Here is a 24,349-nt window from a genome sequence, read left to right on the forward strand (position 1 = left end):
TTCCTGATGGGGAAGGTTGGCATGCACTCTGTTAATTTTTTATTTTTAACTAGGGGCCCAGTGCACGAATCCATATACCTTGAAAGGAACTGTGGGCCTTGAGGCTGTGGTGGGCACAGGGGTGGGTCTCAGCCCATCCTCTGTGCCCCCGCCCGGCCCCTTCTGCCGCAGCCTTGTCCCGTCTGCCAATAGCACCGCTCCTGCCGCCTCCACTGCTCCCATGTACTGAAGGCACTGGCCCTGCAGGCACCTCCTGATGGCTTGGAGCAATTGGGGCTGGCACCAGCAGCGGGTGCAAGCGGGGCAGACAATGTCAGCAGGTGCGAGTGGTGGTTGCTGCCCCAATCGCCCCTCAGAAGCAGGGAGAGGTGGAGAAGCCCTCAGGGGCGATCAGGACTGTCAGCCACGACTCGCACCCACTGACAGCACTGGCAGCACGTGCGAGTACCATCTCAGACAACAATAGCATGTGTGAGCGAGGCCAGTGCTGGCAGCAGTGCTAGGCGGGACCACGGTGCACGGGAGCAAAGAGTTTTCAGTCACCACCAGAGGCTTGCCCCAATGACAGCGACTGGTGCTCCACCTTGGTCTGGCACCTCTGCTCACCTGCTCACCATCCTGCTGCTGCCAACACCTGCCATGTTCTGCGTGTGCCCCCTGGTGGTCAGTGCATGTCATAGTGACCAGTTGTTTGGTTGTTCTGCCATCTGGTCTATTTGCATATTAATCTTAATATATAGGATTAGTTGTCAATATTTAACAACTGACAACTACTAAAAAAATCTTTAAAAATGGATACTCTGGCAACTCAGGCTTATTCTTTCTATTAGATAAGACCCTGTTATGCCTGTCCAATGGCACTTGCATGTATGACTTCCTTGGCCCTGGAGTTTGCTACCCATCATCTGGAGCAAATGTCTCATTTTCTCCAGAATAAGTCTCAAATTCTTGAAGGACAACTGGTTTGTCTTCCAGCTCTATTTCATCTGAAACTTCACAAACATATTTTATATTTCTTTGTCATCATGTTGCTGACTTCAAAAATATGAAACAAGATACTACTCTTAAATAAAACCCCACCCACCTGTCCAGCCTGATGTGGAAATAATCAACCAGAGGTGGGGAAATCAGGCCCATGCACCTTATAAGGCTCTCGAAATCATTTATTCTGGCCCTGCCAAGGCCTTAAAGAGGGTGAGTTAGTTCACTGTTCAACCACATAATATAGCAGGATAATTTTTAAGTTGGTAATTTTGTATGACCCGTGAATGATGTTATAAATATCCCAATGGCTCTTGGCAGGAAAAAGGCTCCTTACCCCTGCCAGCTCACACTCTGTGCACTGGTAGCATCCTTTAGCTATAGTTATAGTTGATTAAAGACTTTAGCCTGATGGAATTACTATCTTGTCCGCGTTTCATCATTCTAACCCATAGCAGGATTAACTTGCAATGATCAGAGTTCCCTTTAAACTCTGTTGCCAAGTCAAAAGTGTTTCTGAAACGTTTGTTGTGCCCTTGTAGAAGGTCCTCCACATCGTGCCAAACAGCTCTTACTACTGCCACATAAAGATGTTCTCAAGACCTATTTTTGTTTGTGGTTTCCTGATACTAGTCACAGCATTTCCTCCTGCAGCCCATCAAAAAATGGGTGTGGTGCAGGTGTGAAAACAAACCCCGGTGCATGTGGACTGAGCATAACTGCAATGCGGGCTTCTTGGCCTCCAGTGCAGTCATGAACATCTTATTCCTATCTCTTACTTTTAGTTACTTTTTCTTTTTTATTTAAAAAAATATGATAAAATTTATGCCATAGTAAGGATTTCCAACAGTAGAAGGAGGTGTACATAGAAAAGTCATTTTTTTTGCTCCACAGTCCTGCTCCCAGAAGTTTGAGTGTCATTCTAGAAGTGTGCTATCGATAGGTAATCCTAAGTATGTTTCATTTAAAAACATCCATGTCTTTTCACATTAGCTCATTCAGACCTGCTAAGTCTTTAAGATGATGATTGACTTAACTAACTGCCTATAGGTGGACACTTTGATTGATCCCAGCATTTTATACACAGCATCTATATATATATATTTTTTTTTTGTTGATTTTTTACAGAGAGGAAGAGAGAGGGGTAGAGAATTAGAAACATCGATGAGAGAATCATCGATCAACTGCCTCTTGCACACCCCCTACTGGGGATGTGCCCGCAACCAAGGTGCATGCCCTTGACTGGAATCGAACCTGGGATCTTTCAGTCCCCAGGCCGACGCTCTATCCACTGAGCCAAACCGGTTTCGGCATATAAACAGCATCTTTACATACTGGCACATTGAATGGGAGAATATGTCTTTTTAAAATTATATATTTTATTGACTTTTTTACAGAGAAGAAAGGGGAGGGATAGAGAGTTAGAAACATCGATGAGAGAGAAACATCTATCAGCTACCTCCTGCACACTCCCTACTGGGGATGTGCCCACAACCAAGGTACATGCTCTTGACCAGAATCGAACCTGGGACCCTTGAGTCTGCAGGCTGACAAACCAAACTGGTTAGGGTGGGAGGATATGTCTTAAAGTACAGAGCTCAGAACAGTGCCTCTGACCAAGATTAAATGGGATGCAGTTTTTCTGCTGACTAATACTTAGTGAGGATAGAGGGTTAAAGGATCTTTAAAAATGAGATATTTATAATAATTAAGGGGAAAAGAATAAAGTTATTTCAATTTTAAAAAATTATTTCTTAACTTTACTTTTTCAATTACAGTTTACATCCACTATTATTTTGTATTAGGGTATATCTATTATAGAGAAATGGCAAATAGTAATATTAAAATATTTCCTCTAATTAATCCCCTTTTAATGAGCACAAATTTCATGCACCAGGCCACTAGTGGTCATTATAATATTATTGACTATACTAGAGGCCCAGAGCACAACATTCGTGCACTGGGGGGAGGATCCCTCTCAGCCTGGCCTGTATCCTCTCACAATCTGGGAGCCATCAGACAGACATCCTTAGTGCTGCCTCAGAGACGGGAGAGGCTCCTGTCACTGCCACTGCCACTGTGCTCACTAACTGTGAGCCCAGCTCAGGGCTTCTGGCTGAGTGGCACTCCCCCAGTGGGAGCACAATGACCACCAGGGAGCAGCTCCGGCATTAAGCATCTGCCCCCTGGTGGTCAATGTGCATCATAGTGAGCAGTCGTTGAGCAGTTCAGTCTATTTGCATATTAGCCTTTTATTATATAGGATTCCCTATTCTGTACTTTATATCCCTGTGACTGTTTTGTAACTAACTACCAATCTGTACTTTTAAATTCCTTCATCTTTTTCATCCAGCCCCTTAACCCCCTTCCTCTCTAGCAACCATCATTCTGTTCTCTGTATCTATGAGTCTTTTTCCATTTTGTTTGTTCATTTATTTTGTTCTTATATTCCACATATAAATGAAATCATATGGTATTTGTCTTTCTCTGACTTATTTCACTTAGCCTAATACCATCCATACGGTTGTAAATGGTAAAATTTCATCTTTTTATGGCCAAGTAATACTCCATTACACATACGTACCACTGCTTTTTTATCCAATCATTTATCAATGGGTATTTGTGTTGCTTGCATATCTTGGCTATTGTAAATAACACTACAGTGAACATGAGGTGCATAGATTCCTTCGAATTAATGTTTTGGGTTTCTTTGTATACCCTGCAGTAGAATCACTGACTTGTAAAAAAGTTCCATTTTTAAATTTTTAAGGACCCTCCATACTGTTTTTCCATAGTGGCTGTACTAATCCGCATTCCTACCAACAGTGCACAAGGGTTCCCTTTTCTCCACATCCTCGCCAACACTTGGAGTTTGTTGATGTATTGATGATAGCCATTCTGACAGAGCAAGGTGGTATCTCATTGTGCATTAACTTGCATTTCTCCAGTTATTAGTGACGCTGAGCACTTTTCCATATGTCTCTTGGCCATCTCTATGTCCTCTTTGAAAGAGTTAATTTTTAAGAGACTGTGTGTAGTATGTGCTCATTTTGTTTAAATGGAAATATGTGTTACACATACACAGAAAAGAGATGAAGGAATATACATCAAAATACTAAAAATAGTTTGGATGATTTAACAGGTTACTTTTTTTATATGTATTTCTAAATAATGATGATATGATACTTTTACAGCACTTAGCACATGCAACATACTCTTTTAAGTGTTCTGCATATATTACATGTATTACATATATGACATATATGTAACTCTGACATGAACTAATCTTCTAAATTTTTACAATTAAAAAGGAACTTTTTTCATGATAAAAAAATCACTTAAAAAAAGATAATAGAGATATAAAAATCATTTAGAATTATGGAAGTAATTAGTAGAACTAAAAGCAGTAAAGCTTCCTTCATAAACTCTTGTTGATATTAGAATTTGTTGGTATGAGCATGTACTCATTTGATTTAAATAATAGTAAATATGCATGAGAAATAATACTTGTGCTTAACAAATTTTTCCAGTATTTGACTCAATTTTGAATTTGAATTCCACAGTGAAATGAATTCCACAAAGAAAACATAATTTGTTTTTAATCTGTGGTTTAGCCAAACAAAATAATTTCGTTTTACCCAGTAACATACATTCTACCAAAATATCCTTACTGGTCTAATTAGCATATTTCCTTTTTATTAATATAGACAGGCTATCACAGAAAATGTTTTTGGTCTTAAAAAGATCTCACAACTGCTGAAGCCGGTTTGGCTCAGTGGTAGAGCATTGGTCTGCGGACTGAAAGCTCCCAGGTTCAATTCCGGCCAAGGGCATGTACATTGGTTGCGGGCACATCCCCGTTAGGGGGTGTGCAAGAGGCAGCTAGTCAATGTTTCTCTCTCATCAACGTTTCTAGCTCTCTATCTCCCTTCCTCTCTGTAAAAAATCAATAAAAATATATTTAAAAAAAAAAAAAAAAGATCTCACAACTTTTGTAGAGCAGGCGGAGCACACACACGACATGGCTAACTAAGATGTATCTTTCCACATTGCAGATCTGTCCAGCTCAACGACAAAACTCTGAAGATGGTGGATGACCAAACCCTGCCAGCTTTGACAGAAAAGCCGCTCAGCCCAGGAAGTCCACTGAGCCTGCCAGCTTTCTCCTATGGGTTTTTTGTGATCAGAAATGCCAGGGTTGCTGCTTGCCTCTGAAAATGAATGGCAATGTAGCCTTGAGATTGAGATTGAATCTTTCAAGTGTATTAAGAAGAGGAAAGCAAAACTCAAGCTACAGGAAAGCAAGCAAATACCTTACAAATCAACCAGTGGGAGCTGCAGACAGGGGCACTCAGGCTAGACTTAGCACAGCATTTCCTTCTCCTTAGGAAACCACTGACACCTTGTGCCAAACACTATTCTTGTACTTTACGTGTGATATTTTTATTTAAGGTTATTACAAATGTATATAAATGTTTCTTATACAGCCAGGAGGCAAGTAAGTGAGGGATATATTATTCAATTTAAGAAAGTGCTTAGTTGTTTTTATTTTCAAAAACAGTTACTAGAAGATTGTCAGAGTCTTTCCTGCATATGCTGTCTCCATGGGCTCCCATCAGAAACAGTTTACTACCATAACCTCCAAATTGCCTATAGAAGAGAGATGATCTCTTTGCACCTTGATAAAGAGCTAGAATCAGTCGCTTCTTCTCTTTATTCTATTTGTCTTTGTCAACAATCCTATGTGAGAAGACAGATAGTGAATGTGATCATATTAAAAAATTATTAATGACAATAATTTTGACAGGTATTATGTAAAATTTAAATGAAATAAAAAAATAACTATAAGGGAAGTTGATTTGCCTAGAGGAGGAAATTTAGTTAAATACGTTATCACCATCTGTTAATGTTTATTTCTGTTACTCTTTTTCCCCCCACCTTTAGTTCTTATTTTAGTTGGGGAGCTTTTGGCTGCAAGTAACAGAAAACCCTGATTGTAATGGCTTAAACAATAAGGACATTTATCATCCCAAATCACAAGAAGTAGAAACAGGGAGAGCTCCATAGCTCTGGAAGGAACCAGGCTCTTTCCATCTCTGCTCTGCTACCTTTAGTATTGGCTTCATTCTCAGCTGGTGGCATGATGGCTGTAGCTATCCCATGGGCCCATGGAGACCTGGCAACATCCAGTGAAAGAAGATGAGCAGTTTTTCTGTGTCTCCTTCACAGACTTTGAGAACGCTTTCACAGAGGCTCTCCCAGCAAACCTCTCCTTGTGTCTCGTCACGTCTTACTATTGGCCAGGAATGGACCACGAGGCCATTTTCCCAGTCACTGCCAACATCACTGAGATTCCTCTAGTTCCTACAGTCTGCCAGTAATCTTTGGGAATGGAGCGGGTGTTGGGAAGCCCATGGCACTGACCACTACAGTTCTGTACTTTTATCCGTGACAGGATGTATTACTTTCTCTTGTATCTTAATTTTTGGAAAGGCAATCCTCTTTGTATTTATGCCAACTATGAAAAAATATTGTTTCAATTTAATTTAATCACACTTATGAGGAGCTAAAGCTGGAACTTAAAGTCGGATGGCTTAAATACCCTTACGTTTTGTATGTATTGTGGTTTTTATATTTTCACAGTTGAAATAAAGCAATTTTTGTAATCTCAGTATTGCATAATTATTCTTTTAATAAAGCATAAGCCCACATTTGGAAGCCTTGTTTTTCTCCACTGCATTGCTTACACCACCCATCCTGACTTGTCCCTTTAGTCTCTCTAACACCAAAGAGGTGACCTTGACACAAAGAGCTCACCAGGCATAAATACTATTTCCTCCCTCATCATGCAGATCATTCAGTGTTAAAGTTTTGTTCTACTTTTTCACCTGTCCCCTTGGCCACCTCATAAAGTTAGGGTCTAGTTTTTCATTTGTATAAGCATTATCATTTTCTAACTGCTCTCCCTGACTTTTCCCATTTCTTATAGGCACAAAAGGTCCTCATAACCTGGCACCTGCTTATTTCTTTTTGTTGTGTTGTTTTGGTTTTTATTTTTACTTATTTTCTTATAATTTTTTTTAAATCTTTATTGTTGAAAGTATTACATATGTTCCCTGTTTTTCACCTGCCTATGCCTATTTCTTCAGCCTCCACTCTTGTCATTCTCCCACAAACTGTGCTCTACCCCACACACTGGTTTAGAAGTCTGAACATACAGCCCCTTCCACCTTTGGCTAAAAGATCACTAAAGACAACTAGAGTTGCTGAAACCGGTTTGGCTCAGTGGATAGAGCATCTGCCTGCGGACTGAAAGGTCCCAGGTTCAATTCCAGTAAAGGGCATGTACCTTGGTTGTGGACACATCCCCAGTGGGGTTGGGGGTGTGTGCAAGAGGCAACTGATTGATGTTTCTCATTATGTTTCTAACTCTATCCTCTCTGTAAAAAATCAATAAAATATATTTTTTTAAAAAAGACAACTAGAGTCAAAACTAGTTCTTCATTCCACTACTATTTATTTTTAGTTTTCAATATTCCTGCTTTTATTTTTGAATTGTCAGATACACAGATATAGATAGAAGGGTAGGTAAATAGCTATAGGTAGTCCAATAGTATGTGACTTATTTTAAGGAATTGATTGGTTATTATGGAGTCCAAAAATCTGTGGTATTTGTGGTAACAAGTCCAAAATTTGCAGTGTAGGCCAGGAGACTAGAGACCCAGGAAGAGCCGATGTTGTAGTTCAAGTCTGAAGGTCATTTGCTGGCAAATTCCCTCTGGCTTGAAGGAGTTCAGTCTTTTGTTCTATTCAGGCCTTCAACTGATTAGAGAGGCCCACCCATATTATGGAGGACAATCTGCTTTACTCAAAGTTCATATTAATCTCACCCAAAAACATCCTCAAAAAACACCTGGAACAGTACTTGACCAAACATCTGGGCACCATAACTCAGCCAAGGTGACATAAAATTACCCCAGTACCTGTGGATGATAACTTTTTAAAAAGCAAACAGAATCCCTTCCCCCAGAGACTCACCATACAGGGTGAGGTATAGGTCCTTTGAGAAATAATCTAGTTTCTTTTCCTGAAGAGTTTACAGCAGTTGAGTGCCTTGCCCAAAAGCATAGAGTGTGAACATTGTTTCAGGTTGAACCATTATAAGTCCGGGGCCATCTCTGTCAGTGTGCTCCCTGAGCATAGGAATTTTTCTCCTTGATACACCCTGTGCTAAGCACAGTGCTTTCATGAAGCAAGAATTCAAGAAATATTTTTTAAAATTATTTACAATCTCTAAGGGGTTTATAATCAAAATGAGAAAAACATAAATTTGTAGATACAAAGGAAAATTAAAGCCTATAAAAGATATAAAACAGTTCTATTAGCGTTTTAGGAGAGTAAAACATGCAGTAGAAGGACTGTGTCTACAATTCCAAATGCCATGCGGTGCTAATGGGAAGACAATGCTCAACACACACACACACACACACACACACACAAAACACTCTGATGACCAGTCTAAAGATTGCCCTCAAGCAATGAGCCCAACAAGGAATCTAAAGAGGCCTAGTTCCACATAAGGGAACTCCTATGCATGTGACAATTGCAGGACCAAGTCTGGGGCTATCCCTTCTGCATTAAGCTACAGGGCCACTCTGCAAGTTACAGTTGTCTCTTGTAACAAGATAACAGAAGCATTCTTCCTCTAAGTTTACATATTCTAAAAATGATGAAAAGAAAATAAAAAGGTGGAATGTTTCCCTCAAAGATGAAATCTTTTTCTCCAAATCTATAGAAAAACACATTTGAGAGGCTTCCAAGAAGTCTAAGAGTCACACACATCGTATTTTACACTTTGGGGCTAGAAACTCTTCTTTCCAAATGTCAGGGCAATGTCTCATTGAGTTGAAGTTTGAGATGTCTTTGTTGAGTTTGAGAATTCAGATGAAAAAGACATGAAACTGTTAAAATATACACTGAGGCATTTTAAACACTTTAAGACTTTATTTAAGCATGCATCTACTTGGATAGGGCGGTGTCAAATTAGAAGTATTAGGAGTGCTCTGCAGACAGGGGCTAGGGGAAAGATTAATATAGAGAAAGCACGGAAGCAAAGAAGAGAAATGCTTTAATTGAATATAGCTTAAAGTCTAGTTGGCTACTTGTGATTGGTGGTCCTTAGCATTCTGATTGCATGCCTTTGAGTCATTTACAGGCGTAGGTTTGCTTATGTAGGCTGCCAGGGCATTGGAGCCATAGTCTAATAAGCTTCCTTGTTTAATTAATTTAACAACACAAATGGATGAAGATGACTAGATGACCAGTAGGCCCCTCTAGTGAAATGCAAACATTGAACTGGAACACATGGTTTTTCCTTTGGGCAGAATGCAACGGTGAATTCCCGGGTTCTTGTCCTGATGGATTTGAAGAATGAAGCCACAGACAAAAGGTGATAGGTGGAAAGTACAGAGACTTTAATTGCAAGCAGACACTGCCTCTGAAACCTAATTTTAAATTCTAAGCCTAAGACTCTGTCCCTCCTGGCTCACGGATGTGAGAAGGGGCAGGCTGGGCTGAGGGACTCAGCTCCAGTGCATGAATTTTCATGCACCAGGCCTCTATTCTATTATAATAATAATAATAATAATAATAATAATAATAATAAAGCATAAAATGCAAATTGACTGAATGGCTGAACAGTGGAACAACCTTACAGATGACCTCACACTATAACACCCACTGGCACCAGGCCGGCCAAGACAGGTGCATTGTGATTGGTCGAGGGCCCAGCCATAGCCCCATGAACTGAGTTAAATCAGAGGCCACCCAGGTGGTGTCACAATTGCTTCATAGGTGGAAACCTACACATCTTGTGTCAGAGTGGAGAGGTGTTGTAGAGAATATTAAGAGTAGAGAAAATACAGAAAAAAGTGTGCGGTTTTTTCCTTTACAGTAAGGTGACCAGATGTCCTGCTTTGGGAGGGACAGTCCCAATTTTTAACAATTTGTCCCTCGTCCCGCAGCGTTTTAAAAAAGCCCCGATTTTTTGAAAGAATGCATGACAAGCTAGGGAATGGCAGGAGGGAATATATGGTTTTTGACGGCCATGTGGCTATTGCCAGGATACGAGTTTTATATTATTTTTGCTAAGTGTTAAATTTATAATGTTAAACTTTAATAATAACAAATAATTGTTGAGAACTGATTATCGAGAACTGCTTATCAAAATTCACATTGTTGATCAATTGTTAGAATTGTGGAATACGCGCTGTCCTTACCAGGAATTACTGCTGCGACTGAACGTGTTTTTTTTCTATGGTAAATAAAGCGTGGACATCAGAAAAATCACAATTAAGTGTTGAGACTTTGAAAGCCATTTTATGTGTGAAATATAATTTAACAAACTCTTGTGACAATTTTCATGACCTTCTAAACAACGACAGCAATCTACTAAAAAAAAAATTCACTCAAATGAGAAATATGCCAAAGAATAAAATAATACTATACATACATTTTTATTTATTTATTATATTTGTAAATTGGACTTAGGTTGAAATTAAAATATATATATTACAATACTATTTTTGCATTCTATAAAAATTTTTGTTGCTCCGTATAGACCAAATTTTTAATCAACACCCCCTCCACCTCCACCCTCGTCAATGGTGTCTCGCTTTACCAATGTTAAAATCTGGTCACCTTAGTTTTATGCATGTGCTGTTTGTTTTGCTATAACCGTTCCGAACGAGTAAGCACTCTCCTTTCGTATTTACAGAGAAAGCTGATGACAGGAATACCTTTTACGCTGAGTATCTGGGGGACCCCCGCTGGGCCAGGTTAAAGGGACCAACATAGCTCTTACGTCACGTCACTCAAAAGGCTCCGGCCCCGCCCCTGCCCGGACAGGACAGGACGGACCCGAGGGCCTCTCGATGATGTCACCACGCATGCCAACCCGTGACCCGACGCCCGGGGGGTGACGTCAGGCCCTCGCGGACCACGCTCCCCCACGCCATGCTGGGCTCCCGCGGCGCGGTGCTCGTGCGGGGCCTGCGGGCCGTGGCGCGGGCGTGGCCCTGGGGCGCGCGCGGCCGCTCCCTGGCCCTGGCGCGCGCGGCCGGGGCGCCCCGCCGCGGGGACCCCGGGGACCGGCCGTCCTCCTCCGCGGGGCCGGCCCCGCTCCGGCGCCCGCTCAGCCTGTCGGCCGCGGCGGTGGTGGACTCGGCGCCCCGCCCCCTGCGGCCCTACCTGCGCCTCATGCGGCTGGATAAGCCCATCGGTGAGTGTGGGGCGCGGGCGGCGGGGGCTCCTCCGCCGCCGGGACGTGGCCAGCCCGGGCGCGGGGGACCCGGAGACGCCCGAACCCTCGACCTTAGAGGGGCGTGACCTGCCCGCCTCCGTGCCCGGCTGAGCCCGGGCCCGCAGTCCGCTCCCTCCACAGCCCCGGTGTGAGGGTGATGGAGCAGAAATCCGGCCGAGTCCCGCCTCGCACAGATTTGGTGTTGTAGCACTTGCACTTTTTAAAAAATATATATTTTATTGATGTTTTTACAGAGAGGAAGAGAGAGGGATAGAGAGTTAGAAACATCGATAAGAGAGAATCATCGATCAGCTGCCTCCTGCACACTCCCCACTGGGGGTGTGCCCACAACCAATGCACGTGCCCTTGACCGGAATCGAACCCCAGGACCTCTCAGTCCGCAGGCTGAGGCTCTATCCATTGAGCCAAACCAGTTTCGCCAGCACTTGCACTTTTATGTTGGATCCTTCCCGCAATCCTGAAGGCAAATAAGCTGATAAAGATGTTGAAGAACGAAGGCTCTTCTGCAGAGCAGAGGAAGGCAGTGTTTTGATGCCAGGGTTCTAGCTCTTTGCCCTCCACCACCCTCGACACAGGTTTAGTTCGTGTGTGCCCGCTGGTGTGGCTCAATGATTGAGCAGGACCCATGAGCCAAGAGGTCGCTGATTTGATCCCCGGTCAGGGCACATGCCCAGGTTGTGGGTTCGATCTTGGGGAGGAGGGTGCAGGAGGCAGAAAACTGAAATTAGAAAGAGGAATATAGAAATAGAAACATCAGTGAGAATCATCTGTCAGCCCGGAGCAGCGGCTGACAGATGATTCTCACTGATGTTTCTATCTCTATATTCCTCTCTAATTTCAGTTTTTAAAAGATTTAATTCATCTGAATGCAGTGTGTACTGCACTTAGGAACGAACTGCCTGTCAGCTCACAGTCGCCTCTGAGGATTCCCCTGCCCTTCCTGTTTAAAAGACCACCCACTACCTCGCTCTCTACCCCTTCACCCCATTATTTGTTTTTGTAGTATTCCCCATTAACAAACCTTATGCATTTATTGGTTTATTGACTTCTCCAATACAATGTAAGCTCCACATAAATGGGATTTTTAAAATCTATATCCTAGAACAGAGCTTGGCAGTAGCATTGAATGAATTATTAAATTCCCACAATAACACGTAGCTTTAGAGACAGAAAGAGCTATGGAAACTCTCAAGAGTCTAGTTGAAAAAGCTGATATAAGTGATACAGATAGTAAGTACATCAGGAAAGATCAGTAATTATTGTGGACCTTCATGTTGGAAAAAGTCAAGTAGAAAGTGTAACTGAGGACAGGTAGATTTTGCAGAGGAGGGTAGAGCTTGATTGGTGGGGGAAATATTTTTGCAAAATCCTCAAGATAGGGTGTTGTTGGCACACTAACAATATAGGCTGACCAGGAACCCTACATGGGTGTAGAAAATAGTGGGAGTACCGTTTGGTTAAGAGCTGGACTGAGAAAGGATGGACACTGGTGAGAGCGGAATAGAGACTAAAATCCAGGTAATCTAGAATCTAGATCAGTGTTTTTCAACCTTTTTTGGGCAAAGGCACACTTGTTTAATGAAAAAAATCACGAGGCACACCACCATTAGAAAATGTTAAAAAATTTAACTCTGTGCCTATATTGACTATATATAAAGTAATTCTCTTGAATAGGAATCAAATAAACACAAAGAAAGTATTTTATAATTACTTTATTATGAAATATTAAACAAAATAGTGAAAAATTATAAAATTCTTGTCTTGTCTGCACCTACGGCACACCAGGCAACATCTCGCAGCACACTAGTGTGCCGCGGAACAGCGGTTGAAAAACGCTGATCTAGATGATGGCAGTGCATAGAAATACATTCAAATGTGTAGCTACATTTTTTTTCCACCTTTGCCCAGTCACAACCTCAGGTTAGGCCTTGTTTTTGGAATTCTAGATTTATGCACTATGTATTTGGGATCACAGTACTAAAGAGTTTCTAGCAATCAGCAATTACAGTATACAGGCAAAATAAATGATAGGCACAGCCTTGCATATTGGGGCCAGATACAAGTTGATAGGCATAAATTTCCAAGCCCATTTCTAATCTGAAGCCCAATTTATAATTCTGTTCTTTGAGTCTGTGTCACAGAGCATCAGTGTAAGCGTCCAAGACAGATCAACAGCTACTACTACTCCCATTTCCATAAACCTCTAGCTTCTTTTACTTTAATTGCCTAGACCTGTGATCTGCAAACTGCGGCTCAAGAGCCACATTTGGCTCTTTGGTCCCTTGAGTGTGGCACTTCCACAAAATACCACAGCCTGGGCAAGTCTATTTTGAAGAAGTGGCATTAGAAGAAGTTTAAGTTTTAAAAATTTAGCTCTCAAAAGAAATTTCAACCGTTGTATTGTTGATATTTGGCTCTGTTGACTAATGAGTTTGCTGACCACTGGCCTAGACCAACCCATAATAAGAGATTATAAAGGGGTTGTTATGCATAAAGTTCTGGAGCCAGACCTCTTAGGTTTGAATCTTCACTCTGGCCATTTAAAGGACCCCAATTAAGTTACTTTACCCCTCTGAGTCTTCATTTCTCATTTATAAAATGAACATACTAATAATACTAACTTTATAAAGTTGTCATAAGAACTCATTACTACATGTCAAACCTTTAGAACAGTGCCTAACATAATTAGCCTTTATTACTTGAGAAGTGGGAATGGAGAAGTTTGGGGAATACTTATGTCTACAGTATATTGAGAAGAGACCAGCCTGCATGCTTCAGTTCTAAATAAGGTGATGATTGCAAGATTTTAAGATAACTTATTAGTAGTTCTCTGTGTTACAGTTCATTCAACAAACATTATTTGAGCCCCTATGTGTATGCCAGGAACATTAAGTTGGTAGTGGTAGAATCCAGGTTTGATATTTCTTTATTGAAATTCTTTTGTGGGCTAATTTTATGTTCATTGTTTTACTTTGTTGAAGCTTGATCTTGTTGCTCTTCATAAATGAAAATATGTTTTACTGTTTTTCAGAATGGATTATTCTTTCAAATGGGTCACAAACTGTGTTATTTTAGGAAGTTTCAGCAGGTGGCACTCTTCCATTAAATTGGTGGTGGTGTTTTTTTACTGCATTTAAGGGTCACTATGTTGTCTTAAAGATAAGGTGTAATTTGTGAATGACTCTTGTTAGAGTCCATTAGGCTCCTTTGTCTTTCCATCATATGCCAAAACTTGATCGTTTTATTTAATCTCCCAGAGAGGTTTTCCTTTTTCTATAGTAAACTTTTTTTTCTTTTCTTTCAGCAATGTACCTGGGTATAATAAGAATAGTTCCTATCTCATAGGTTTGTTATTCCCTGTGCTGTGACTGGGAATCAAACCATGACCTTCCTGGTTTATAGGTATACTCTCAACCACTGAGCCATGCCGGCTGGCAGGATCTGATCTTTCTTTAATCACATGTCTTGTTTCTCTTATATTGTTAAATATGGAAGGAAAACTTAGAATTTGTCTTCAAAGTACCATATCTAAACACTTGTTGAAAGATTTTTTTTTTGAAAGTAAGATAACTATTAAAGTTCATGTGTAAAATCTCTTATTCGTATGACACCTTATTTATGGTTTAACTTTCTATGGTTTCAGTTACCCTCAGTCAGCTGTGGTCTGAAAATATCAAATAGAAAATTCCAACCCTGGCCAGCGTGGGCACTGCCCCATGTGCCAAAGGGCTGCTGGTAATGCTTGCATATGATACAAAATTCTGAAGGCACAGAGTGTAGAGTGAAAACTAAGTCTTTCAGCCAATCAGTTCCCTCCCCCAAGACGAGTTTCTAAGATAGTTTTTCTGACATGGTCTGTAAACATACTAACATTCAAATGTATGTATTTGTTTTATGTGTGTGTGCATGTATACACACACATGCGTATTAAAAATTTTCAAATTGTCCATAAGAGTTGGACCATTTTGTAACTTCATCAGAAATGTAGTATTTGACTCTCCAGGTCAGACTTTGGGTTTTGCCATTCTGATGGGTGAAAAATGTTACATCAGTGTAATTTAAATATATAGTTCTCAAAGTTCATTATTTTTTCATATGTGTAAGAGCCATTTGTATTTCTTTCTGAATAGTCCTTTGTGATATGAGTTGCAAATTAATCGTCTCATTCCTGCCGCCCCCATATTTTAAGAAAATGTTTTTATTGATTTTTAGAGAGAAGGAAAGGAGAGGAAAGAGAGAGAAACATCTATGTGAGAGCATAACATCAGTTCCACACACCCCACTGGGAACTGAGCCTGCAACCAGGGCATGTGCACTGACCGGGAATTGGACCAGCAACCTTTTGGATGCCCCAACCAACTGAGCCACACCAACTAGAGCTATTGTCCCAGTTTTGTCATGTTTTTGAGTTCGTCTTTTTTACTTTGGGTTGTGGTGTTTAAAAAAATGAAAACAGTTAACCAACTTGAATTTGAACCTTTTTGTCTTTTTATTTTTGCTTAGGAACATGGCTGTTGTATCTGCCATGTACCTGGAGCATAGGGTTGGCAGCTGAACCGGGCAGTTTTCCAGATTGGTACATGTTATCCCTCTTCGGCACTGGAGCTGTTCTGATGCGTGGAGCAGGCTGTACTATCAATGACATGTGGGACCGGGACTACGATAAAAAGGTACACTTCATCATCAAAAAGAACAGAGAGGTGCCTCTAAATTCCGCAGAGTAACATGTTTCTTTCCCACATGATATTAGCCTTATGTAACATGCACTGCAATTTTTTCCTGAGAATTCATATTATTATTGTTTCTCTCTTCCCTATGGAAATTGAACATACACTTGCAAATTACTAGATAAGGAAGTCGCTTTGTTTTGTTTGCTTAGGGATGGGAATGGGAAACAGAAGAATGAGTGGTGGGGAATTTTTGTTCTTTTCAAAACTACTTTAAAATACCAATTTTTAATTCTTGGCAGTATTTCCAATGTTGACTTTACTTTTTATTCATGTTTCTGCCTCAGTGCTTACCATAGATCAGTCGCTTGTTGAAATGTTTAAATAAATGATTGAGCCATTGTGTGAGTGAGTCTAAAGTATCTATTTTTATGCATTAAGGTTACCAGAACAGCAAGCCGCCCAATAGCTGCTGGAGACATTTCAACTTTCCAGTCCTTCGTTTTTCTCGGGGGACAGCTGACCCTGGCCCTGGGGGTTCTTCTGTGTCTGAATTACTACAGGTATCGTAGATGTGCTTTTCATAATCATGTGTAAAATATCTCCTCTGAAATGGAGAAAATAGAAGTAAAATAAAATTGAAATATTTTTATCATAAAGCTGTTTATTGGCTACCTATTGAGCATCTGTAAGTTAGCAAATATAAATAAATCACCACACATTGTCAAATCAAGTATGTTTTCATCCAAAGGAATTAAGGTAAGAGAGTAGCATTTAATTTATCTTCAGTCACCTTTAGTGCATGTTCCTAAGGTTCACAGAGCACTTTATAGGTTTTCTAGATGCCTGTATGTGTGTGTGTATACTCGTTTATACAGGAATGAGCAAACGTAGGTTTAGAGTTGTTCACACAAATAATACAATAATTAATAAATAATACAAGAATAAACTTTCATGTACTCACAATTGTAAACCTACTTTTGCCCACCCCTGCATAATTTTATTTCAGGGTCTCTGAAGTAGATAGAAGCAGAAGTGGTTATAATTCGGTGTCTCTGAAGTAGATAGAAGCAGAAGTGATTGTACTCATTATGCAAAAAGAGGAAATGGTCTTTCCCAGGGTTAAGTTCCTAATCCATGATAGATGATAAAAGTGGAAGGCCTCATTTCTGTATCTCAAACACAGGCAGAATCAAACTTCTGTGCATTAGATGGCTATTTACAAAGTGCTTCAATAAGAGAAAAAAGAGGTCACCGAACAAGCATTATTTTATAAAGACTAGACTTAATTACATACTAGAGGCCCGTTGTATAAAGATTCGTGCAGTAGGCCTTCCTTCCCCTGGCTGCCAGCGCTGGTTTTCCTCCAGCACCGGACCCAAGCCTTCACTCTGGCCAGTGCCTTCCATCTTCACAGATCCTTTAGTCTTCGCTCCAGTCGGAGCACTGCTCCTGCAGCTCCCTCCGCCCCCTCCTCCTCCCTGTCATAGCAGGCGTCCTGCCTCGCCTGGCCACTCTGTGCCTGCATGCACGCTGCCCAGTGGCCCAGAGCTCCTGGGGGGGTGGGTCCACTGCTGGCTTTGTTGGGTTAATTTGCATACCCACTCCTGATTGGCTTGTGGGTGTTGCAAAGTGATGATCAGTTTGCATATTTCACTTTTATTAGTGTAGATGTTGCCCTGCTAGCATTACTCACATGAATACTTTGGAAGATTATTCCAGGAGGGGTGGTGTTAGATGCCCTTTGAAGTACCTAAGAATGGATGTCTTATGTTGTTATTCTTTAATAGGGCTTTGTGATCTTACCCTCTTCTAGAGAAATAACACCCCATTGTAGTGTATGTGGAGGGAGGGATATCTTGACTCTGATTCTCTGTTAGGACATCTGTTTCTAGCTGTCTTAATGTTTAAATATAAAATTTAGAGAAGCAGTGGCATATGGTAATAAGTTGGACTTGAAGTCAACCTACGTTATGTTTGAATTCTAGCGCTCCTACTGACTAGCTGTATGACAATCTCTTTTTAAAAAAATATTTTTATTGATTTCAGAGAGGAACGGAGACGGGGAGAGAGATATAAACATCAATAATGAGAGAATCATTAATTGGCTGCCTTCTGCACGCCCCCTACTGGGGATCAAGCCCAGAACCCGGACATGTGCCCTTCAGTCTGCAGGCCAATGCTTTATCCACTGAGCCAAACCAGCTAGGGCTACTTAATCTCTTTGAGCTTTAATTTCCTCATCTGCAAAACAACAAGTAGAATTAATCTATCTGCCTCTTAAGGTTGTGGTGATGATTATAATGAGGTAACATTTGTAAAGCAGTTAGAGCAGTGCCTAACATATGAAAAGCACTACATGTGTTAGCTGTTGTTATTGTTTGGTTATTTTGTAATTTAAAGTATTTTTAATCATACTTTATCCTTATCAAAGTCAGGAAGATAATTTTACATAACAAAAAATATAATTTTTAAGATAATTTATTTTCCCAATTAGTGTTACTCTCATCTTATTTAGTGATTTGTAAGAGATGGTGATAATCTTTCTAATGGTTTTTCTTGATTTCAGTATAGCTCTTGGAGCAGCATCCCTACTTCTTGTCATCACCTATCCACTAATGAAAAGAATTACGTACTGGCCTCAATTAGTCTTGGGTGAGCTTGAATTAACTGTTAATATTTCCTGTGATACCCCAAACTATACTTTTAGATGTAATATACATGCATACATACATGTACAATGTGACAGATAAAATGTCGTCAGTCCTGAAATTTCCCAAACCAAGAAACATTGATAGATTGCTTCCCATATGCATCCTGACTGGGAATAGAACCTGCAACCTATATGTGTGCTCTGACCAGGAATCGAACCTGCAACCTTCTGGTGCACAGAACGATGTTCCAGCCAACTGAGCCACACCAGCCAGGGCAGATTTTCATATTTTGAAGAAGGACCTTAGCCATTTCTGACATACTATTACTAAAAAATCTTGAATATTTAATTTTCCGAAATGCTCTTTTAAAAATCTAGGTATGTCATGAAGAAAAGCATTAGCTGCCTTGAGCCTACCTGTCATTAGGTGCCCTGAAGACTTTGGGGACTGGAATAGAAAGCACTCCGAGCAGGAGAACACAGGTTCAAGTGTGTGTGACAGCTCAGCCACTTCTCTGGGATCCCTTTCTGTGCAGCCTTCCTTAGACTTCCCTGGGGAAAAGTTAGAGCCCTCTGGGCTCCCACAGCCCTCTGTCAAGACACTTACTCATTGTAACAGCATCAACTCAGCAAGAAGATACTGAGAGCCTCCTCTGTCTCCCCAGTAATAAATTGTAAGTGCCTGAAGGAGAAAGCATTCATTACATTTGAATGGCTCAGCATTTCACATAGCACTAGACACATCGCAGGAATTCAGTAAATGTTTGTTAGTAGAAAGAGAGGTAGATAGGAGGTAGGTAAGTCAAAATCTTTTGCAAAAACATCTAGTAGTCTTTTATTCTTAGAGTAATCTAAAGTGTTCCTAAAACTATTTTAGTTCTTTGAAATTCCCCCCCCCCCCAAGTAAATAAAAGAAGAACCTAAAGCTATTCCAGAAGTTCATTTGATGCTGACTGCAAAGTTGTGGTGGAATACTCATTTTTTCTAAGATCCTCTCATTCAGTGTGTTTCTTTTTATTTAAATACACACACACACACATCATTCTCAACTGATCAGGGACTCCTTAGGTAAAAGGAAGATAAGCATTCCCCATCTATAAGATAATATTAAGAAAGCTGGTATATTTACTTCAGATATTTATTGAATCTCTAACTTTTACTTTGTGCCAGCAATCACACCAAGTACTAGGAAAGTCGAAGTGACTAAAACACATTTGCCATCTTGATGGAGCTGGAGAAGGGGACAGTGATGAGCAGAGCGTTGCAGTATAGTGTACTGGCACACACGAGGGCTGCGGGCCCACGGGGGAGAGGTCCTCCGTCAGCTGAGGAGAGAGTCCGAGTAGAAACAGGCGACAAGGGAGAAAAGGGGCTTCTGAGAAATTGGGATCCATTGAGTTTGAGGTGGCAGAGGGCCTTGCAGGCGGAGATGTCTGGCAGACAGTCCAGGGGCTAGTCTCAAGACAGAAGGCCCATACAGAGAGATTCGGAGTCGTCAGCATGTAGTCCTCAAAGAGGGTGGGCTTGTGAAATAAATAAGGGTCCTGTCTATACCCTTCTTTCTGTACCTAGAGGGGAAGTAGAGTGATAGTGGAAAGGTCACAGGATTTTAACTCAGTTGTAAGTTCAGGCCCCGGCATCTATTATTTATTGACCATGCCAGGTACCATACTAGGTAGGATAAATGTTCTCATGAAACCTATGTATTGGGGATATTCGTTCTCTTAGCTGTGTTATTTTAATTGTTTGTTCGCCTGTCTGAACCTGTTTTCTTTTTCTTTATTTTTTCTTTATTTTTTAAAACATATTTTATTGATTTTTTACAGAGAGGAAGAGAGATGGATAGAGAGTTAGAAACATCGATGAGAAAGAAACACCGATGAGCTGCCTCCTGCACACCTTCTACTGGGGATGTGCCCGCAACCCAAGGTACATGTCCTTGACCAGAATTGAACCCAGGACCTTTCAGTCTGCAGACCAAAGCTCTATCCATTGAGCCAAACTGGTTTTGGCTGAACCTGTTTTCTTTTTTAGAAAATGTAGTGAATAACTACCACAGAGAGCTGAGAGAATTTAAGGAAGAAACGTATTAGAAAACAGCGTACACAGAAGCACTTAATACAAGCTGATGTCCCTCTCTCTCCCTTTGGAATTCGGAAGTCCAATTAGACTTTTCCTCTCTCTCTGTTTCACTCCTTGTAGGGTTCACTTTTAATTGGGGAGCACTACTTGGATGGTCTGCTGTGAAAGGCTCCTGTGATCCATATGTTTGCCTGCCTCTTTATTTTTCTGGAATTATGTGGACTCTAATATATGACACTATCTATGCCCATCAGGTAAAGAAACATCCTTTTTCTTTAGCTTAGTTGTTTTTAAAAAAAAAAAACAAAAAACTATAAAGAATCAAACAAAAGGGAAAATATTTTTTTCTAAAAACATCATTCATACTTCCATGATACCAACAAAATATGTCTATTTCATGTGCATGTATATTTACCAAAGAGATAAGCTCATTAATTTTATTTATAATTTAAATAGCATATACTATATGCCAGACACTGTTTTAAATACCTTGCAAACACTAATTTAATTCTCATAATAACCTGAGAGGAAAGCACTTTTATTATCTTTATTTTGCAGATGAGGAAACATGCTTGGCAAGTAATTTGTCTGTGTCACATAGTTAGTGGATGGCAGAGCTGATATTCAAACCCAAACAACCTCCAGGGTCTGTGCATTCAAGCACTACCCTCACCTGCCCTTTTGTTGGTGCCTCTAATCATTGCACCAGGCAGCTTCTTTACCTGGTATAGGTAACAAATGTTTTCCTGGATTTTTACCTGTTTTTGTCATTAATGCTTTAAGAATGGGTAATAATACATCATAATTTTTTAAAACAATTTGTATATGTTGGCCATTTCAGTCATTTCTGGATTTCTGCAATTAGAAATAGTATTGTTTTAATTACTAATGTCTATAACTATGAGCTTTTCAGATAAATTTTTAGGAGTGGTGTTACTTAAAGGACATAAATTATAGTTTTTGTATTGCCTTTCCATAAGTTTAATAAAAAAAAGTTATTTTTTTTATTAAGTGAGCATTTTTTTTTTAATTTGTGATTTTAACAGGATTGAAACTAAAATTCAAGGAAATTATTAAGACTTGAGAACTCTGCAATAAGGAGCTCTATGAAGAATTTGAGTTGAGTTTTACTTTGGTGTAGTAAAAGGGTAGTTAAAAGTCAGTAGGGTTATAAGAAGTACAGTGACATGTAGAAATAGAGCTGGAAGAGAATTTTAGCAGTAACATTTAACTTGGCTGGCTGTACATTCATTACTGATCATCTCATGTTCTGGATTACTCATTTGTGCATGGATGTGGTTCAGCTGGGCTGGCCTGCGGTGGGGGGGGAGGTGTGCCATGGGCTGTTGGCCAGCCCTGTCCCCTGGTCGAACTCTCGAGACAATTTGCATATTAGACTTTTATTTATATAGGGTATAATTGTTCTTTAAAGACATTGTCCTCTGGAATTAGGTAGTAGTGATGGTTGCACAACCTTATGAATATACTAAAATCATTGAATTGTATGCTTAAAATGGTGAATTTTATGGTATGTCAGTAAAAGACAATTTCTTATTACTTTCTGATGTTAGGACAAGACAGATGATGCTCTGATTGGCGTGAAGTCCACGGCACTGAGGTTTCGTGAAAACACCAAGCAGTGGCTCAGTGGCTTCAGTGTAGCGATGCTGGGGGCCCTGAGCCTGGTGGGCGTGAACACTGGTCAGACCGCGCCCTATTACACTGCTCTGGCTGCTGTCGCAGCCCATCTGACTCACCAGGTTTGACCACCACCTTATTTTTTCCCCTCATTCTTCCTTGCTACAAATTATAAATATTTTTAAATGAAAATATTTAAATGAAACAACCTCTGTGTTTACCAAGTAAGGTTCTTCTTGAACTGGCTTGAATTGCCCCCTCCCCTGCCCCATCTTACCATATAATCTTACCATATAAGAGAGCTGTATTATTTTAAATAGGTAATCTAAAACTAAATGTAGATCTTTCCCTCTCTGATTTTTGGGGAATTACTTCTGGAAATTTTCAGCAATGTCTGAAGGTTGTAGGTTGAATTGAATTACTCTGAAAGCAACTGATCAACACAACTTCACTTTAAAATGTGGGTTTCTGGGGATGCTTAGCAAACTGAATATTCATAGGTTTAGATCCCCCTGCAAGGCTGATTAAGTCATGAAATTATAACATGTCTGAATTCTGCCTAGATAGTAGGAAACTGTCATTTAAGGATATGTCCCCAGAACCCTTGCTTGCCCCTACAAGCTGATATTGTGAATCTGTTTTATTGATTTGTGAAAAATGAACTAAATCTCATTTTAATTAAATAGATTGATGCAAAAATGGTCCCAGATTGGAGAGGGTGTAGGCTGGGTTGAGGGACACCCTCCCCCCCCTTGTACACAAATTTCATGCACCAGGCCTCTATTTATAAATAAATGGGAAGGCTCACTAAAGGCATTTAGTGGGTGAGGACCAGGTATATTAAATATCAGCACATTAGACAGCCCTATACAGTAGAGTTGTCCTGCCCAAATGTGACTTGTTCTCCGTTGAGAAACATTTTTCTGAAGAATAAAGCTAGAAATGGAGGGTAGCAGCTATAGGAAGTAGATTTTAGATCAGTCAGTGGAAGAAAGGGTTTTCTAAGTAGAGCTGACAATAGCATGGATTGCCTCTCAAAACATTCACACACCCATCATGGGGAAGTTTTTAGGATGCAGCTTAGATGATACCCAGTGATATGGTAGATCTGTCTACATTGGGGAACTGTTTAAGGTGCATTAAGGGTTTCCCATAGCTTAAAATTATATAGCAGAGTGCTGATATCTTCGCTAATGATGTGTTAGTGATGCCAGCAAGTTCATTCTGTACTAATGAACATTGTGTTCTTTTACAGATTTACACTCTAGACATTCACAGACCCGAGGACTGTTGGGATAAATTTGCCTCCAACCGAACAATAGGACTAATTATTTTTTTAGGGATTGTCCTCGGGAACTTGTGGAAAGAAAAGAAGACAGATGAAACAAAGAAAAATACAGATAGTGGAACAGAAAATTAGCAATTGAAGTTTAGGAATTTTTAAATCAGACTTTTATAAAACCCTCAGGTCTTGTTACTGCATAATTAGATTTGAATAGGAGTCTTAACACTATATGTTAAAGAATTAAGAATCAGAAGATGAAGACTTCTAGCATATTTGCCTGGATTTTGGTTCAGCTATTTACCAGCAAAATTCTGCCTCTGTCACAGAAACCTGGGACTCATCAGGATTTGAGATGACCTTGAGTATTTAAGTTGATGCTTTCTTCTGCTCCTTGCAATTCTCATCTGTGGTTATGGGAGTTGTATGAGTTTGGGCACTTTAAAAGAAACCTGACATGTATCTCATCTAAATGTCAGCAAGAAAAATGGACTCGTTTTTTAGGGGAAAAATTAAAACTGCCACAGAAAGTTGGGCCTAATTGTTCTTTATTTTGACCTTTCCTCACTGTCAAAAGCTGGTTAAGGGTACTGTTCCTTTACCCCTTCATAATGTTCTCAACATAGCTGCTAAGTGATGTTCTTGTAACCCATGTAAAATGTCTTTCCTCTGTTCAGAACCCTCCAGAATCTTCACTGGACACTCACTACAAACTAAAGTCCTAT

The 24,349-nt window shown here is 40.3% G+C and overlaps 2 protein-coding genes across 9 annotated transcripts in view; both read left to right on the forward strand.

Moving 5' to 3' along the window:
• HPSE (heparanase) overlaps positions 1 to 6,652 on the forward strand; it is a 41,428-nt gene extending 34,776 nt beyond the window's left edge. For 4 of the 7 annotated variants that reach the window (XM_045571136.1, XM_045571131.1, XM_045571142.1 and 1 more), the window contains one exon: positions 5,037 to 6,652. In XM_045571136.1, coding sequence (XP_045427092.1) covers positions 5,037 to 5,196 — 160 coding nt within the window. In that variant the 3' untranslated portion in view covers positions 5,197 to 6,652. Of the gene's footprint in view, positions 1 to 975; positions 1,131 to 5,036 lie in introns of those variants that run through there. The other 3 variants (XM_045571140.1, XM_045571147.1, XM_045571135.1) reach the window with 2 other exon arrangements.
• Positions 6,653 to 10,972: 4,320 nt separating this feature from the next.
• On the forward strand, positions 10,973 to 24,149 carry COQ2 (coenzyme Q2, polyprenyltransferase). Of its 2 annotated transcripts, XM_036412299.2 has the most exons (7): positions 10,977 to 11,260; positions 15,806 to 15,972; positions 16,411 to 16,532; positions 18,539 to 18,624; positions 20,825 to 20,958; positions 22,276 to 22,464; positions 23,598 to 24,149. In XM_036412299.2, the coding sequence occupies exons 1-7, from the start codon at positions 10,996 to 10,998 to the stop codon at positions 23,760 to 23,762; spliced, it is 1,128 nt and encodes a 375-aa protein (XP_036268192.1). In that variant the 5' UTR covers positions 10,977 to 10,995; the 3' UTR covers positions 23,763 to 24,149. The 2 variants fall into 2 exon arrangements, with proteins under 2 accessions (XP_036268201.1, XP_036268192.1); XM_036412308.2 differs by lacking the exon at positions 22,276 to 22,464 and having other exon boundaries at positions 10,973 to 11,260.
• The last annotated feature ends 200 nt before the right edge of the window (positions 24,150 to 24,349 follow it).

The sequence above is a fragment of the Pipistrellus kuhlii genome, unplaced genomic scaffold (genome assembly GCF_014108245.1).
Source record: "Pipistrellus kuhlii isolate mPipKuh1 unplaced genomic scaffold, mPipKuh1.p scaffold_m20_p_1, whole genome shotgun sequence".
Classification (NCBI taxonomy): Eukaryota; Metazoa; Chordata; class Mammalia; order Chiroptera; family Vespertilionidae; genus Pipistrellus; species Pipistrellus kuhlii.

Coding starts and splice junctions, on each gene's coding strand:
- COQ2 (XM_036412299.2), top strand. CDS start 10,996: ATGCTGGGCTCCCGCGGCGCGGTGCTCGTGCGGGGCCTGCGGGCCGTG. Junction 15,973..16,410: donor ACCGGGACTACGATAAAAAG/GTACACTTCATC, acceptor TTATGCATTAAG/GTTACCAGAACAGCAAGCCG. Junction 16,533..18,538: donor CTGTGTCTGAATTACTACAG/GTATCGTAGATG, acceptor TCTTGATTTCAG/TATAGCTCTTGGAGCAGCAT.